Source organism: Ranitomeya imitator, chromosome 2, assembly GCF_032444005.1.
Source record: "Ranitomeya imitator isolate aRanImi1 chromosome 2, aRanImi1.pri, whole genome shotgun sequence".
Taxonomy (NCBI): Eukaryota; Metazoa; Chordata; class Amphibia; order Anura; family Dendrobatidae; genus Ranitomeya; species Ranitomeya imitator.
Window position 1 is genome coordinate 805,474,438 of NC_091283.1, and position 18,952 is coordinate 805,493,389.

The window sequence follows — 18,952 nt, forward strand, 5'->3', positions numbered from 1 at the left end:
TTTTATCATATGATACATTGCACCCTGACAATACATAGTAGAATTCTAGATTTGGTTATAGATGTTAACGATGAAGAAAATATCATGTAAATCCAACATGGCTTCTTTTCTTAATAAAGCAATAAAACTCATGGATTGTCTTGAATTGAATTTATTGTGCACACAAAATTAATATAATATATAAAGTATATACAGGAACAGAGGTTGTATGGGATGTCTTCGCTCACAACGGGTACGGACTGTATGTCGATTAAAGTTGCCGATTAAATTTCCAGATTCACAAATAAATCCTTTGCCGCTTTTCTTTTCGACTTTTCAACCATAACGTGAAGTGACGATTTTGCAAATAGCTTAAGGGATCCTTACTGCCTGTTTTAACCTTGTTGAGTCTTTTGTATTGTTGTGGCTGTCAATTAGCACAAGAGGGGTTTGACGGTGATTTTCAATAATTTGCGCCACACTATTGAATTTCTGTATAGAAGAAGAAAACGTATCGGATATTAAAATGGCATGTATGATTGTGAATTCAAAGCAAAACCAGATCTTCTATTTTCTGGACATGCATTTTTCAGTAAATACTTGTATCTTATCTGAGCTCTGTATTGTGAAATGCTGCGTGGTTTGTGAATTAGACTGTAGCAAGTATGAGGAGGGCACTCTACAAAGGAGGACATTGACGAAGATCTGGTAATAACATTAGGTTATTAACTAGATTAAATGCCTGCTTCCTGCTTATTTCTAAAATGAATTAACCCTGCACTAGAGCGGGTGCAAGGAGCGTTAGTAAGAGAACGGAAGGAAAGCAGTGTCAAAACATATGATCAAACTTCGGGCTATTCATTTTAGAAAAGCCAAGGCCTAGGAGGCAAACTTGTTACAAGGTTCAAATACAGTAGAGAAATCTTTGTGATAATGTTTTTGTACCTAGGCTTGCAACAATGATAGGGGGGGCAAATAAGGAAATAGAGTTTTATAAAAGCGGTTGTTCGGTCAAAACCAATACGTCTGCAGTCACTCTGTGTTACTGCAGACTTATGAATCCCACCCTTGCATGCACTATGTGTTGCGGGATTCCACGGTTTCAGACCTGGGTATGTATGAGTTATACATTCTCCCGGGCAGTGGGCACGGCCTCGCTCTCCATACACTTGTATAGAGGCTGCACCCTCTAGTCAGCCATGCCTACTGGCTGGACGTGTCACTAGATGGGATGAGGCCTTGCTCCATACAAGTGTATGGAACATGGCCATGCCCACTGGACGGGAGTATGTATAACTCATACATACTCTCCAGTCCCGGTTCTGAACCAGCGATTTCCCGCAGCATACAGTGCATGCCCTGGGGGGATTCATAAGTCTGCAGACACACATAATGACTGCAGACGTATTGATCTGGACTGGACATCACCTTTAACATCACAGATTCTTTACTGTACAAGCACTGAGAACATGAAACTATTTGCTACAAATGTTGTAATGCTCAATTAATAAAAAAAAGGCCTTTATGTTCTTTTTTTTTTTTTAATATAATGTTACAGAGTATGGGCATCAGATTCATTGATGGGATATTGGTTTAGGGAACTAGTCTGATTGCTGTATGTGGAGTGATACATATATATCATACATATATGGGAAAATTAGAATCTGCATTATGGGGTTTTTCTCTTCCTTTGGATCAACAAGTCAGAGTATACACTATGTGCAGAATTATTAGGCAAGTTGTATTTTGATCATATGATACTTTTTATACATGTTGTCCTACTCCAAGCTGTTCAGGCTTGAGAGCCAACTACCAATTAAGTAAATCAGGTGATGTGCATCTCTGTAATGAGGAGGGGTGTTGTCTAATGACATCAAAACTCTATATAAGGTGTGCTTAATTATTAGGCAACTTCCTTTCCTTTGGCAAAATGGGTCAGAAGAGAGATTTGATGGGTCTGTAAAGTCCAAAATTGTGAGATGTCTTGCAGAGGGATGCAGCAGTCTTGAAATTGCCAAACTTTTGAAGCGTGATCACCGAACAATCAAGCGTTTCATGGCAAATAGCCAACAGGGTCGCAAGAAGCATGTTGGGCAAAAAAGGCGCAAAATAATGGCCCATGAATTGAGGAAAATCAAGCGTGAAGCTGCCAAGATGCCATTTGCCACCAGTTTGGCCATATTTCAGAGCTGCAATGATACTGGAGTAACAAAAAGCACAAGGTGTGCGATACTCAGGGACATGGCCAAGGTAAGGAAGGCTGAAAAACGACCACCTTTGAACAAGAAACATAAGATAAAACGTCAAGACTGGGCCAAGAAATATCTTAAGACTGACTTTTCAAAGGTTTTATGGACTGATGACTCAGACGCCAGCAAGGTGGAGGTGGGGTACTGGTATGGGCTGGTATCATCAAAGATGAACTTGTGGGACCTTTTCGGGTTGAGGATGGCATGAAGCTCAACTCCCAGATCTACTGCCAGTTTCTAGAAGACAACTTCTTCTAGCAGTGGTACAGGAGGAAGTCGGTATCATTCAAGAAAAAACATGATTTTCATGCAGGACAATGCTCCTCACATGCCTCCAACTACTCCACAGCATGACTGGCCAGTAAAGGTCTCAAAAAAAAAAATAATGGCCCCCTTGTTCACGTGATCTGAACCCCATAGAGAACCTGTGGTCACTCATAAAATGTGAGATCTACAGGGAGGGAAAACAGTCCACCTCTCGGAACAGTGTCTGGGAGGCTGTGGTGGCTGCTGCACGTAATGTTGATCATAAACAGATCAAGCAACGGACAGAATCTATGGATGGAGGCTGCTGAGTGTCGTCATAAAGAAAGGTGGCTATATTGGTCACTCATTTTTTGCGGTTTTGTTTTTACATGTCAGAAATGTTTATTTCTAAATTTTGTGCAGTTATGTTGGTTTACCTGTTGAAAATAAACGAGTGAGATGGGAATATATTTGTTTTTTATTAAGTAAACATGCTGACCATTTGGGAATTAAACCAAATGAAATCAAGAAGTGTCTTTTGCTTTTTAATTAAAAAAATAGCCTTTATTTACATACCGTATTTTCCACTTTGTAAGACGCACTTTATTTCCCCCAAATTTGGGGGGGAAATGGGGGTGCGTCTTACAAAGCGGATATACCACTTACCGTTACAGGCTGGGATGAGGGGGTGTCCGCCGCCGCTGCCACCCGCCACTGCTGTCACCTCGCCCGCCACCGCTGCTGCCCCGGGTGATGCTGGAGGCTCTGGTGCTGCGGGGGGCTCTGGCGACATTTTGTGAAAGACCAGAGCCCCCCGGCAGTTCGTCCATGCGTTCCTGTATGACTGACTCCGGGAAAATGGCCGCCGGAATCTCGGGAGATGAGATTTCAGCGCTGAGATCTCATCTCTCGAGATTCCGGCGGCCATTTTCCCAGAGTCAATCATACAGGAACGCATGGACGAAGTGCCGGGGGGCTATGGTCTTTCACAAAATGTCGCCAGAGCCCCCCGCAGCACCGGGGACAACCTTGCAGCACCGGAGCCCCCCTGCAGACCCCCTCATCCCAGCCTGCAGCACAGGAGCCCCCTGCAGACTCCCTCATCCCAGCCTGAAGCACAGGAGCCTCCTGCAGCAGCGGAGCCCCCCTGCAGACCCCCTCATCCCAGCCTGCAGCACAGGAGCCCCCCTGCAGACCCCCTCATCCCAGCCTGCAGCACAGGAGCCCCCTGCAGTACAGAAGCCCCCCTGCAGACCCCCTCATCCCTGCCTCAAGCAACGATCCTGGGACCCTGATCCACCGCAACCACAACCCCTGGTAAGTAATAAGATGCATGGATAAGACGCCCCACCAATTTATTAAAAAAAGTTTTTTCCTATTTTTCTCCTCAAAATTTGGGGTGCGTCTTATAATCCGGAGCGTCTTACAAAGCGAAAAATACGGTATATTAAAATACACATAACAATAAAATAGTGCTTCTACACCAGTGACTATTAACGCTTGAAGGTCAGCTGAAACATGTGCATGCAAATATCAAAAAAGCTCGGTTTGGAAAAAAATGTATTGGCTACTCATATAATCATTATATACTACTTGCAAACATTATAAAGGACATTTATGTTTCACCTAGTATTATTTCTGGAAAAAATCTATTGTTCTAAAAATAACTACTTAAAATAAATTGTCTATTCTGACATACTAATGAGGAGCACAAGGAGAAACCATATGAAATGCGTATATCCGGAGTGTGACTCTGTATCAATAGATTTTTTCCATAAATAATACTTTTTAATTAAAAAGCAAAAGACACTTCTTGATTTCATTTGGTTTAATGCCCAACTGGTCAGTAGGTTTACATATTTGATGGAGTGTTGCCCACCCTATGTGTAGGAGAATGGGCTGGGGCTATATGTTTACCTATTGGTTTTTATTAAGTTGCCTAATAATTCTGCACAGTAATGATTACCTGCACAAACAGATATCCTCCTAAGATGGCCAAATCTAAAAAAAAAAAAAACCCACTGCAACTTCCAAAAATATTAAGCTTTGATATTTATGAGTCTTTTGGGTTGATTGAGAACATAGTTGTTGATCAATAATAAAAATAATCCTCTAAAATACAACTTGCCTAATAATTCTGCACACAGTGTAGATTGAACTCCATGGACTTATGTCTACCTTCAACCATAAAAACTACTCAACTATCCATTTATGGAGGCATAATTATCCACTGTCAACACTACATGAAATAAAATATAAAGGGTCTGATCCTGTATTATACCATAACAGTCGAAAAAAATAAAATAATTACCACCCATCCTAGTATTACATGTTTTTCAAAATTATCCTGAGGTTCTTAGTGAAGTGGTTGTCCTCCCGATATACAGGTCCTTCTCAAAAAATTAGCATATAGTGTTAAATTTCATTATTTACCATAATGTAATGATTACAATTAAACTTTCATATATTATAGATTCATTATCCACCAACTGAAATTTGTCAGGTCTTTTATTGTTTTAATACTGATGATTTTGGCATACAACTCCTGATAACCCAAAAAACCTGTCTCAATAAATTAGCATATCAAGAAAAGGTTCTCTAAACGACCTATTACCCTAATCTTCTGAATCAACTAATTAACTCTAAACACATGCAAAAGATACCTGAGGCTTTTATAAACTCCCTGCCTGGTTCATTACTCAAAACCCCCATCATGGGTAAGACTAGCGACCTGACAGATGTCAAGAAGGCCATCATTGACACCCGAAATTTCTCAACAAATAGGCTGTTCCCAGAGTGCTGTATCAAGGCACCTCAATGGTAAGTCTGTTGGAAGGAAACAATGTGGCAGAAAACGCTGTACAACGAGAAGAGGAGACCGGACCCTGAGGAAGATTGTGGAGAAGGACAGATTCCAGACCTTGGGGAACCTGAGGAAGCAGTGGACTGAGTCTGGTGTGGAAACATCCAGAGCCACCGTGCACAGGCGTGTGCAGGAAATGGGCTACAGGTGCCGCATTCCCCAGGTAAAGCCACTTTTGAACCATAAACAGCGGCAGAGGCGCCTGACCTGGGCTACAGAGAAGCAGCACTGGACTGTTGCTAAGTGGTCCCAAGTACTTTTTTCTGATGAAAGCAAATTTTGCATGTCATTCGGAAATCAAGGTGCCAGAGTCTGGAGGAAGACTGGGGAGAAGGAAATGCCAAAATGCTTGAAGTCCAGTGTCAAGTACCCACAGTCAGTGATGGTGTGGGGTGCCATGTCAGCTGCTGGTGTTGGTCCACTGTGTTTCATCAAGGGCAGGGTCAATGCAGCTAGCTATCAGGAGATTTTGGAGCACTTCATGCTTCCATCGGCTGAAATGCTTTATGGAGATGAAGATTTCATTTTTCAGCACGACCTGGCACCTGCTCACAGTGCCAAAACCACTGGTAAATGGTTTACTGACCATGGTATTACTGTGCTCAATTGGCCTGCCAACTCTCCTGACCTGAACCCCATAGAGAATCTGTGGGATATTGTGAAGAGAAAGTTGAGAGAGACGCAAGACCCAACACTCTGGATGAGCTTAAGGCCGCTATTGAAGCATCCTGGGCCTCCATAACATCTCAGCAGTGTCACAGGCTGATTGCCTCCATGCCACGCCGCATTGAAGCAGTCATTTCTGCCAAAGGATTCCCGACCAAGTATTGAGTGCATAACTGAACATTATTATTTGTTGTTTTTTTTGTTTGTTATTAAAAAACACTTTTATTTGATTGGATGGGTGAAACATGCTAATTTATTGAGACAGGTTTTTTGGGTTATCAGGAGTTGTATGCCAAAATCATCAGTATTAAAACAATAAAAGACCTGACAAATTTCAGTTGGTGGATAATGAATCTATAATATATGAAAGTTTAATTGTAATCATTACATTATGGTAAATAATGAAATTTAACACTATATGCTAATTTTTTGAGAAGGACCTGTAGGATATGGATGAGCCTGAGCTAATAACAACTGATCATTGGGGGTGCCGAGTGTCTGAACCGGCAAATCTGATATTACCTATCATAAACATAGGACATCAATATCATATTCTAGACAAACCCTTCAATAGTTTGTTCAAGATGTAAAAGCCCACTGCCACGTTACAGTGACCTCATTTTAGTGGGTCCCTATTCTATTAAGTGGACACTGCATGGTACTATTACTGTTCACTAGGAAGAGTAGACTATTCATGAGAGGACCAACATGACCTAAATCCCTGAGTGCTCGCTCATGACTCTGCCACTTTTTTTTCCATTTTGAGCTTCATGCCTCCATTGCAGAGATATTCACATTTGTTGCTTTTGAAGAGCAGTATGTGAAATCTTTCCTTGTAGTGCAATTGGCCATTTCTTCAGAGTTTTCTCTGGGGGCAAGTGCTGTCACCACTCCATCCTGGATGCTGCCAATCACAGCTAGGCAATTGATCTAGCAGTCTCAAATGCTGTTGAGTTTTGACTGACAGGGTCTGGGAGGGAGAGGTGAAAGCACACACCTCATAGAAGATGCTGAAGAAATGCACAGTTGCACTACAAGCAGAGATTTCACATATTGTGCTCCAAGAGCAACAATTATTTCTGCAATGGAGCAATGCAACCTAAAATGGAAAAAAAAGCATCTGAATAAAATAAGCTCAGAGATTTCTACCAGGTATTTACTGTATTTTTTGGATTTTGGGGGGAAAATGGGGGTGCGTTTTATAATCCAAATGTAACTTACTGGGGGGTGGCTGCGGTTGAACAGGGTCCCAGCTAGCGGGATTGCTGCTGCAAGAAGCTGGCAACAGTGAAGGAGGCAGGAGTGGGGGGCGATGCTGCAGGACCCAGGCTGGGAGGAGGGGGTGTTTGTTTGGTGGTGAGAGTCTGTGGCAGTACTTGGGCTTTCAAAAAATGTCAGGAGACCCCACACTTACCATCCTTTTCACTGCGGTGGACCTCTGGAAAATGGCCGCCGGAGGCGGCGCATGCGTAGATGGAGATATCAGCTCCCAAGATCTCAATCTACACATGCGCTGCCTCCGGCGACCATTTTCCTGAAGTCCATCTGAGTGAAAAGGATGGGAAGTGCAGGAACTCCTGACATTTTGTAAAAGCCTTGACCTCGAACACCCCCTTCTCCCCAGCCTGAGGACTATAACATTGCCCTGCTTCTGTCTTTGCTGCCAGCTTCCCGCAGCAGCGACTCTGCCTTCTGGGATCCCGCTCCACCACTCTTTTTTGCCCTTGGTAAGCTACTATAAAAGTGTACTATGAGACACATCACCATTTTATAAAAAAAAAATGTTTTCCTATTTTTCCCCTCAAAATTTGGGGGGCGTCTTATAGTCTGCAAAATATGGTAACTCATTTTTGGAGCAATTGATAGGTCTTCTTTAGACTTGTTAGTATCACTCTAATAAAAGAACGTATACAGTATATTATAGTAGATTTTTTTTTTACCTCTTCTCCACTTTTCTCACTCCCCAGAGCATACTGTCGTGTAGCCTCAATATATCGCACTGGAATATTATACACTCGTCTTTTGTAAAATACTACTAGGGTGAATGGATGACTGGAGTCTTGTCTACTGCTTTTCCTCACTAGGAAAGATCCATCCTATTGAAAACAAAAAACCCTTCTTGTAATAATTTTCATAATTATTATTGTTACTTAGAATCTTAAAAACCAAAGGTAGCGGCGATACCTTGGAGGTAGCAGTCAGAGCATCCTCTGCTTTCTGTCGGTCACACGATGAAACGTACCAGTCTTTATTCAAGACCTCGGCATCCTGCAACACAAAAATCCATACAGCATTAATTGTGCTTACATCACAGTGTGACTGATATCATGAGGCATGCTAGTGCTTGGGTACACCACATTACCGCTAAAAATGAAATCAAATAGAGCGAGACCTCTCTTCTTCACCCCATATGCATAAAAAAAGCATAAGAAAGTGCATCGTCTAAATACAATATTAATTTTTTAACCAATTCCGATCTTTGGTCTGTGCTTGCAGGATAAATGAGGTTTGAAGAGTATAAATAAGGTCTTTATTCTCACCGAGTTTTGACACCATTATCAAGGTAAAAAATTCAAGTGATATCTTGGTTTTCGGCCCCGAAACGCGTTGGTGTGAATAATAACAAAAACCCCAAAACTTATTTATGCTCTCCATTTATCCCACAAGTGTGGCCTCCTGTTAATCTTTGAATTGGTAAACTGCTACAGTATTTTTGGCTTATGTTATTGTTGCGTCCTCACACAACCCCCACAAGTAGGCGCTACCATAAATCGCTCATCCCTATATTGCTCCATACAGTAGTGCCCTATTTGTGCACTTCTCTCCCATCCAGATTCCCTCTACTTTTTTTTTTAATCTGAGATATTTCCTTATGGCTTATTTCTCCAAAGCCGCAAACACCGCTTCTGATTGGCGGTAAAATCATTATCGCAGGTCAGACGGCCGCAGTTCTTACTCTGTCAAAAGGTTGATGTAGCAGCTCCGGTCCTACGGAAGGACCCCAGGTCTGCAGTCCAATAGGTTGATGTAGCAGCTAGGGGCCTACGGAAGGACGCCAATTCTGCAGTCCAATAGGTTGATGTAGCAGCTGCGGTCCTACAGAAGGACCCCAGGCCTGCAGTCCAATAGGTTGATGTAGCAGCTGCGGTCCTACTGAAGGATCCCTGCAGGTCTGCAGTCGAATAGGTTGATGTAGCAGCTGGGGGCCTACTGAAGGACCCCAGGTCTGCAGCCCAATAGGTTGATGTAGCAGCTGCGGTCCTACTGAAGGACCCCAGGTCTGCAGTCCAATAGGTTGATGTAGCAGCTGGGGGCCTACTGAAGGACCCCAGGTCTGCAGTCCAATAGGTTGATGTAGCAGCTGGGGGCCTATGGAAGGACCCCAGGTCTGCAGTCCAATAGGTTGATGAAGCATCTGGGGGCCTACTAAATGACCCCAGGACTGCAGTCCAATATGTTAGTGGAGCAACTAGGAGCCTACTGAAGAACCCCAGGACTGCAGTCCAATAGGTTGGTGTAGCAACTAGGAGCCTACTGAAGGACCCCAGGACTGCAGTCCAATAGGTTGCTGTAGCAGCTGGGGGCCTACTGAAGGACCCCAGGACTGCAGTCCAATAGGTTGATGTAGCAACTAGGGGCCTACTGAAGGACCCCAGGTCTGCAGTCCAATAGGTTGATGTAGCAGCTGGAGGCCTACTGAAGGACCCCAGGACTGCAGTCCAATAGGTTGGTGTAGCAACTAGGAGCCTACTGAAGGACCCCAGGACTGCAGTCCAATATGTTGATGTAGTAGCTGGGGGCCTACTGAAGGACCCCAGGACTGCAGTCCAATATGTTGATGTAGTAGCTGGGGGCCTACTGAAGGACCCCAGGACTGCAGTCCAATAGGTTGGTGTAGCAACTAGGAGCCTACTGAAGGACCCCAGGACTGCAGTACAATATGTTGATGTAGTAGCTGGGGGCCTACTGAAGGACCCCAGGTCTGCAGTCCAATAGGTTGATGTAGTAGCTGGGGGCCTACTGAAGGACCCCAGGACTGCAGTCCAATAGGTTGGTGTAGCAACTAGGAGCCTACTGAAGGACCCCAGGACTGCAGTACAATATGTTGATGTAGTAGCTGGGGGCCTACTGAAGGACCCCAGGTCTGCAGTCCAATAGGTTGATGTAGTAGCTGGGGGCCTACTGAAGGACCCCAGGACTGCAGTCCAATAGGTTGATGTAGCAGCTGGGGGGCCAACTGCCATTTTAGTATACTATTAGGCTCGGTCCTAAGTATTAAATATTTTGGAAAATAAATAAAGCTTAATTTTGTGGGGAAAAACAGCACTAAACACAATTTGTATTGTTGCATCTCTAACTATAAAATTAATATGATTTGTAACCCTGCACACTGAATGCCATAATGAAAAACAGTGCCAGAACTGCTGCTTTTCATTCATCCTGCCTTCCAACTTACCAAAAAGGTATATGCACCCCAAAACAATACTAATAAAAGATGGCACATTAACCCGTTCACGACCTACGATGTACGTGGTACTTCATGGCGATTTTGCGCTCACAGAAGCAGTTCGCACGTGATCGCCACCAGATGTTCAGCTAACATTATAGCTGACACCTGTCTCTCATTGCCAGGAGTGTTGCCCACACCGCTCCCAGCAGTTTAATTTGCTAGATGCTGCAATAGATCAGTTGACATGTGCCTTTAACAGCCGCGGGTGGAATCACGATCCACCCATGCCTGTTAACATGTTAAACGCCGCTGTCAATCGCCCAGTGACTGCGATCATAGCAGATGAGCATTTTAGCTACACATAGCAGAAGATCTCAGCTTCTGGTCTCCCGTGGAGACTATTGAAGCCAGTAAAAAGTGAAAAAAATGTTTTTAAAAATATATAAAATAATAAATTTTTTCACTCGTAATGACCTGGAGAATCATAATGGCAGGACAGTTTATTTAGTGATCATGGGAAAAAATAAATAAAAAAAACCATTGTGGAATTGAAGTTTTTTTTGCAGTTTATCCTCACTTTGAATTTGTTTCCTGTTTTCCCCATACACTATATGGTAAAACCAATAGTTTCATACAACTGATCCTGTAAAAAACAAGCCCTCACATGGCCATTTTGACCGAAAAAAGAAAAAAAAGTAGGATAGGTCATGAATGTTTAATTAGTGGAGTGTGACAACCACACGCCCATCGATCAGCTGTTCCGGAACTGCTTAGTTACGGTACTGAACCCCTCTCCTTTTGATTTGAATAGGGGGTGGATGTGCAGTACCGGCCGCAGCCACTATACAGATCTGTGCTGTGCAGCTCCACAACTGAGCAGTTACTGCCGCCGTCGACACCGGGAACAGCTAAGGACAGGGCATCAATGTTAAAGCCCCGAACAATCTCTTTAAGTGTCTCGTCCTCTTTTTATTTAATTAATTTATGCAATTATGCACAAGAAAAGTAGTCCATTTATTAGTTTACACCAGAAATCTGGTGTAAAAATGTTTGAGCAGGGCCCTCACACCTCTTGGTATCTGCTGCGGAATATGTTGGCGCTTTAGAAAGAAATAGAAATTATTTTTATTATGACTGTATCAAAAAAGTTGTGTCAAAGTCAAACACCAAATAAATTAATTAAAAAAAAAAACACTTAAAAATAAAACAGCTTTATCTAAAACATGACACATCAACCTGCAATGTCAAAAATGCAATAGAAACGCTTGTAAAAAAGTGTGAGTAACCTAATTTAGCTTTTGGGTGCAGAAAGTCTACAACATCAAAGAGTAGTAAATACTCATCGCCGGAACGTAGCCTCACGGTTATAGTAACCCATGTGGTTGAAACACAGCATTCGTATTTGAAGTTAATTTTTATCCTGAATTAATATATTCAACAATTGCTCGAATTACAATTTTGTTATTATTATTATAGCGCCATTTATTCCATGGCATTTTACATGTTCTTATTAATGATGAATGAACGTGGTTGGATAAGGTGTTATCTGAGCATGCTCGGGTGCTAACCGAGTGACTTCGGTGTGCTTGGAAATTATGTTCCAGTCCCTGCAGCTGCATGTCTCACGGCTGTTCAACAGCAGGGATTGTGTAACAAACAGACGTTCCCTACATGTGTTGCTGCTGTCGAACAGCAGTGAGACATGCAGCCGCGGGGACTGGAACATATTTTTCGAGCACGCTGAAGACAGTCGGTTAGCACCCGAGCATGCTCAGATAACACCTTATGAGAGCACGTACGCTCATCACTAGTACTTATCAAAGTCACATTACAGCCAATACGTGCTGCTGCATTGACACATCACAGGCCGCTATAAGCAGCGCTCTCCAGTCTGCTCCCTACTTGCCAGGCAAAGATCCAGAGCTTAGATTCCTCACATTCCTGAACAGTTGTATAACTCACTGCCCTGAATTCTCCAGTAATGAATTGGCCATAAAATCATCAACAGTCAGGGACACCTAAACTGAGAACTCGCGCTCCTACTGGATGATCTGTGCTTTCTTCATAAGTTCATTGCTGCGTCTAACCTCATAACCACATTCTTTGAGGACTTTATTAGAGGAAATATATATTCAGAAAGTGACATCCTTTATATCAGGTCTTTCTGTTGAATGGACTTTTTTCCCCATTTTTGGAATTTTTTTTTTCATATCATGATCTGTGTTATCATCATATATTTATTTATAGAAATTTTGCACTATGTATATATATATATATATATATATATATATATATATATATATATATATATATATATATATATATATATATATATATATATATATATATATATATATATATATATATATATATATATACAGGTCCTTGTCAAAAAATTAGCATATAGTGTTAAATTTCATTATTTACCATAATGTAATGATTACAATTAAGCTTTCATATATTATAGATTCATTATCCACCAACTGAAATTTGTCAGGTCTTTTATTGTTTTAATACTGATGATTTTGGCATACAACTCCTGATAACCCAAAAAACCTGTCTCAATAAATTAGCATATTTCACCCATCCAATCAAATAAAAGTGTTTTTTAATAACAAACAAAAAAACCAACAAATAATAATGTTCAGTTATGCACTCAATACTTGGTCGGGAATCCTTTGGCAGAAATGACTGCTTCAATGCGGCGTGGCATGGAGGCAATCAGCCTGTGACACTGCTGAGATGTTATGGAGGCCCAGGATGCTTCAATAGCGGCCTTAAGCTCATCCAGAGTGTTGGGTCTTGCGTCTCTCAACTTTCTCTTCACAATATCCCACAGATTCTCTATGGGGTTCAGGTCAGGAGAGTTGGCAGGCCAATTGAGCACAGTAATACCATGGTCAGTAAACCATTTACCAGTGGTTTTGGCACTGTGAGCAGGTGCCAGGTCGTGCTGAAAAATGAAATCTTCATCTCCATAAAGCATTTCAGCCGATGGAAGCATGAAGTGCTCCAAAATCTCCTGATAGCTAGCTGCATTGACCCTGCCCTTGATGAAACACAGTGGACCAACACCAGCAGCTGACATGGCACCCCACACCATCACTGACTGTGGGTACTTGACACTGGACTTCAGGCATTTTGGCATTTCCTTCTCCCCAGTCTTCCTCCAGACTCTGGCACCTTGATTTCCGAATGACATGCAAAATTTGCTTTCATCAGAAAAAAGTACTTGGGACCACTTAGCAACAGTCCAGTGCTGCTTCTCTGTAGCCCAGGTCAGGCGCCTCTGCCGCTGTTTATGGTTCAAAAGTGGCTTTACCTGGGGAATGCGGCACCTGTAGCCCATTTCCTGCACACGCCTGTGCACGGTGGCTCTGGATGTTTCCACACCAGACTCAGTCCACTGCTTCCTCAGGTTCCCCAAGGTCTGGAATCGGTCCTTCTCCACAATCTTCCTCAGGGTCCGGTCTCCTCTTCTCGTTGTACAGCGTTTTCTGCCACATTGTTTCCTTCCAACAGACTTACCATTGAGGTGCCTTGATACAGCACTCTGGGAACAGCCTGTTTGTTGAGAAATTTCTTTCTGGGTCTTACCCTCTTGCTTGAGGGTGTCAATGATGGCCTTCTTGACATCTGTCAGGTCGCTAGTCTTACCCATGATGGGGGTTTTGAGTAATGAACCAGGCAGGGAGTTTATAAAAGCCTCAGGTATCTTTTGCATGTGTTTAGAGTTAATTAGTTGATTCAGAAGATTAGGGTAATAGGTCGTTTAGAGAACCTTTTCTTGATATGCTAATTTATTGAGACAGGTTTTTTGGGTTATCAGGAGTTGTATGCCAAAATCATCAGTATTAAAACAATAAAAGACCTGACAAATTTCAGTTGGTGGATAATGAATCTATAATATATGAAAGTTTAATTGTAATCATTACATTATGGTAAATAATGAAATTTAACACTATATGCTAATTTTTTGAGAAGGACCTGTATATACCGTATATATTTTGCACTTTTCACACTGGGCTATTTCAGACTCCTAATTCCTGTTTTGTTTTTATTTCCCCTGCGATTTTTCAGCGACCTCATTATTATCACAGACGGAATTACAATGACATGTAACACCTGTACATACAGCTAATACACAATGACCTTTGCACACGCTCATTAGATGCTTCAGTACAGAGTCTGTCTATTGCTGCTTTTGTACAGAACAGGACACATGCGTCTTGAATATTCACAGTGGTCTATGTGAAAATTGCGAGACTTCAAATTTGTATTTTTAACACATATTTTGATATGGAAAAAAAACATTTACAATATATTTAAAAAAAATACATTTCATATAAAAGCCTGATTTAAAGCAATAGGTAATTTTTTTTTTATTGTGGATCTGTCATCAGATTTCATGATGCAAACTGATAACCCCTCAAATACCCATCAGAAAACTCTTTGGTTTGGTAGCAGGATATTGACGCCATACACATTGGGATAAGTTGTCAATATCAGATCGTTGGACCCACACCCGCCAGCTAGTTATAAGATCTGGTGACATTGCCGCTCCATTCAATACGTTGACGTATAGCCACCGCCGGAGTTTATAACAGCTGATCAGTGGGAGTGTCTGGTGTCGGACCCCCAACAATCTCATAATAATGACTTGTCCAGTAGATAAGTCATCACTATCCAATAACAACCTGCATAAATTGCTAAATAGATCTCTTACACCAAGGTAAGGATGCTGTATTTACATTGCCATGTCACAAGGACTAACATCTAGCCTGATAGACAGATCCTCAGTGCCCCTCCTCCCTGCTGCAGCTGAGATCTCACTCTGCTCAGTACAAGCTGCAGATGTCAGGCTGTGTAAGCGGAGACTGAATACACTTGTACTCGGTGACTGAATACACTTGTACTCATAGGATATTTCAATCTATATTTGAAAGCATAAAATGCTTTCAGGATTATACACCAACATCATCAAACCTACTTGTTTGCATTATAAAATCTGGTGACAGATCTTCTTTAATGCAATTTTCTTATTTTATTTTTTACAGTATTTAATATACATTATGTATACGTGCATAATACCAACCATAATATATACCACATTATTGCAGCAAATCGCTGCATATAAATAATCAGAATTGTGCAAGTATGGCTGTATCTGGCTAGATACGAATGCAATTCGTTGTATTTTCTTCTCTTACCTGCTCTACTATACTTCCATGACGAGTTTGGCTCGGTATATAACGTGTTGTAACCTCAGGAGGTCCTGCATTGCAAAATACGAAATGAAAAATCCAACTTTTTTTTTTTCATATAAAATGTCACAACATACAAAAAATCCTGTACACATTATATACAGAGACGACCATTATAACCTGGAGAACTCATTAAACAAGTTATTTGATGTGAAACTTGAACAGTTAAAATATTAACAAAAATACTAAGCAAAAAAATGCTTTCTTTCTAGATTTGTGTCTTAAAAAAAAAATTAGATAAATTACACAGAAATTTTTCTCGCTTAAAACAAAGTCTCATACAGCCACGTCAGCAAAGAAATTAAATGCAAAAATGAAAAAAAAGGCCATTAATTAGTGTCCTTTCACACCTTGTCATTAAAGGGATAAGTAGTGCGTGTTGCCAGTAAAGAGTTAAGAATGGATCTCAAATAGTTGGGGGTCCACTTGCAATTTCAAGTGCTAGTGCTTTTTTTTTGTTAAATAATGGTTGCTCATTTATTCTGGGGGAGTCCAGCAGGTGAACCTATGGACCAGGCATTTATATCAAAGGTATTTAACCCCTCACAAAGTAATCAGAAAGCCCCTTTATGCGTTAAAAGGTTGTTTGCTTGCAAGATATTGATGATCTATCCATGGGATAAGTCATTAATATCAAATTAGCGGTGGGCTGACACTTGGCACCCCACCAAGTGTGCTTGCTTCTGACAGCTGATCAGTGGGAGTGCTTGGTGTCAGACCCCCAACTATCTGATATTGAAGACTTATCCATACGGCATCAATATCTTGTGACCGGGCAGCCCCCATATATCAAACATTCATTTTAAATGGATGTTGGAAGCATGTATGTGTAATTTATGTACAGCGTCCAATCCAGGGTGTTCAATCAAAAGGTTTATTCCTCCATCAAAAGAAGAACATTTCGACCTGTTAGGCTATGTTCACACATTGTATTTTTGCAGCGTTTTTTAATGCTTTTTTTATGCAAATTTTCAGCTGCTTTTCACAGCACCAGCAAAGTCTATGAGATTTCAGAACTCTCATGCATACAACTTTTTTTTTCCCCTTGACTGTTTTTTGTCAAAGAGCTGCGTTTTTTGCAAAATGCAGCATGTCACTTCTTCTAGCGTTTTTTTTCAGAGTTTTTCACCCTTTGAAAAAAATAGGTGATCGAAAAAATGCAGGTATCAGGTTTTGCTGCGTTTTTGGTGCCGAAACCTGATGAAGTTGAATCAGATTATTTTTTATGCCCTAAACTTTATCAGCATGCAGAAGAAGTAAATGTACTCTGACAAAAACGTAAAAAAAAACACAAACAAAAAAACACCAAAAATGCTGCAAAAACCGCAGCACTCAGCAAAACCTGCTTTTTTACGTTGCTTCTTTACAGGCAAGGGAGCAGGTATTGCTGCGGAAAATAATGCATAATAAAATGCAACGTGTGAACATAGCCTAACAGGTCTTTATCAACACAGGTTGAAACTTTGTTCATTTGATGGCAGAATAAACTTTACCGATTGATTTAACACCCTGGATTGGACATTGCCTACCTGTACATTTGCTGCTATACTTCCAAGTAGGTTCCTTGGAGATTTTGGACGTGTGTCCCCCTCCGTGAGTGCTGCCAGCTACCCTATTCTGGATAAATAGTATGTAATAATCTTATGGTGTCATCATAATGTAAGCTGTACCAGTAACACTAGGTTACTGAGATGGTTTAATGTGAATGGATTTTGGGTCCAGGTTTTTTGAATAACCAAAAGCTGGCTGGGAAAAGTTGATCCTATGATCCAATCTGTGGTTTACAGGCCTATTAGCATCAGCTGGATTAGCTCAGCAATGTGGAGTGCGTTGAGACTGGAGAAAGGCAGATCTGCTGGTTAGCCTGCTCTTCAAAGAGAGGAGCCGAACAGTGGTGTTTGTTTGGTGAACACGTTTAATACAAGTGTGAGCTGCTGCTGGGAATACCGAGGTTGATAAGGCAGCTACATTTGTGTGGTTTCAGTCTGCCCGAAGTAAAGGACTGTTTATGTTATCCATTGATACTGAAGGAAGGTTGTTTTTCATTTGCAGCTGTAAAGTTTATGATGAACAATAAGCTACATAATGTTTTGATATAAAACCCTGTGCCACGCATATCCAAGCGGCTACCCAAGAGCGTGAATCCCCACAGTCGTAATATTACATGTCAAAACACTCGTATCTACCATTTGGACAGTTTTTTTAAGGCTAATCACCAATTGTGATGTAATAATTTATTATGTAATAGTTAGATGTTTTCCTGTAGTTATTTTTTTCATTGTCAGTCAGTGGCGGTGTGTGATTACAGCCGCCACTCGCTATGTACAGAGCAGTGACTGAAGCTGCGCTGACCGCACCCTTACGACTAAAACCCGGAGCTGCCAGGTGGCATGAAGTTCATTTTCTCCTGGCAGCGCTATTAAACTGCAGATTTGCCCCAATTTGGCCATCTGTAGATCTAAAGAGACCATTTTTCTTAACAGGACCTTTGCGCAGCACTCGGAAGCTGTATAGTTGCTTTGTTTACTGATCTACACAGTGTTTTACCTGATATCAAACCAAGTTAAAGGCCATCTGTAAGAAGGATCAAGCCTCCTAAACCATCTATAAGGGCATGTAGGTCATAGAAAGTTGAATAAAATGATACCATGATATCTGAGAGAAATCCATGTTTTTTTCTATATGTAAATAAGCTGTTAAGATCTATGGGCCAGACATAGATCTCCCCGAGAATCTGCCTCCAGTGCTTGTTGTAAATGAAATAGGGTGTTACCAGTTTGATATGTACTTGTTGCTTTCTGCTCTCTGGATCTCACAGCAGAGCTGTGGGTGTTTAAAACTGACATATTTCAGCATGAAACACACCTGCAGGTATCTTTTCAGTGCTTCAGCTTCCATCTCACAGGATGCCAGTTCTGGAATACAGCAGAGCTGTGAGAGCTGCAGCAAATGTGTTTCAGTTCTACTGTTCTGAGTTAGTTACATGTTTCACATTGACAACACTCAAGTCAATTTTACTAAAAATCAGCTCTGGAGGCAGATTCTCATACAGATCTTAGTCCCGCCCATAGAGCTTAACACCCCTATTATTATGGATTTCTCAGGAATAAGACAAGAGATTGCAGATAGCAAGGTATCATTTTATTCAGTTTCCTATGACCCACATGCCCATATAGGTGGCTTAGGAGGGTTGAATCTACTGACAGAATCCCTTGAGTAAGCTTTTCTGGTATAA

General features: G+C 41.5%; 1 protein-coding gene across 11 annotated transcripts in view; it reads right to left on the reverse strand.

Moving 5' to 3' along the window:
* Positions 1 to 135: 135 nt before the first annotated feature.
* BLNK (B cell linker) overlaps positions 136 to 18,952 on the reverse strand; it is a 271,319-nt gene continuing 252,502 nt past the window's right edge. For all 11 annotated transcript variants that reach the window (XM_069753811.1, XM_069753810.1, XM_069753809.1 and 8 more), the window contains 4 exons: positions 15,664 to 15,728; positions 8,188 to 8,271; positions 7,944 to 8,099; positions 136 to 471 (listed from right to left, as the gene is read on the reverse strand). In XM_069753811.1, the coding sequence (XP_069609912.1) occupies positions 352 to 471; positions 7,944 to 8,099; positions 8,188 to 8,271; positions 15,664 to 15,728 (425 nt within the window). In that variant the 3' untranslated portion in view covers positions 136 to 351. The remainder of the gene's footprint in view (positions 472 to 7,943; positions 8,100 to 8,187; positions 8,272 to 15,663; positions 15,729 to 18,952) is intronic.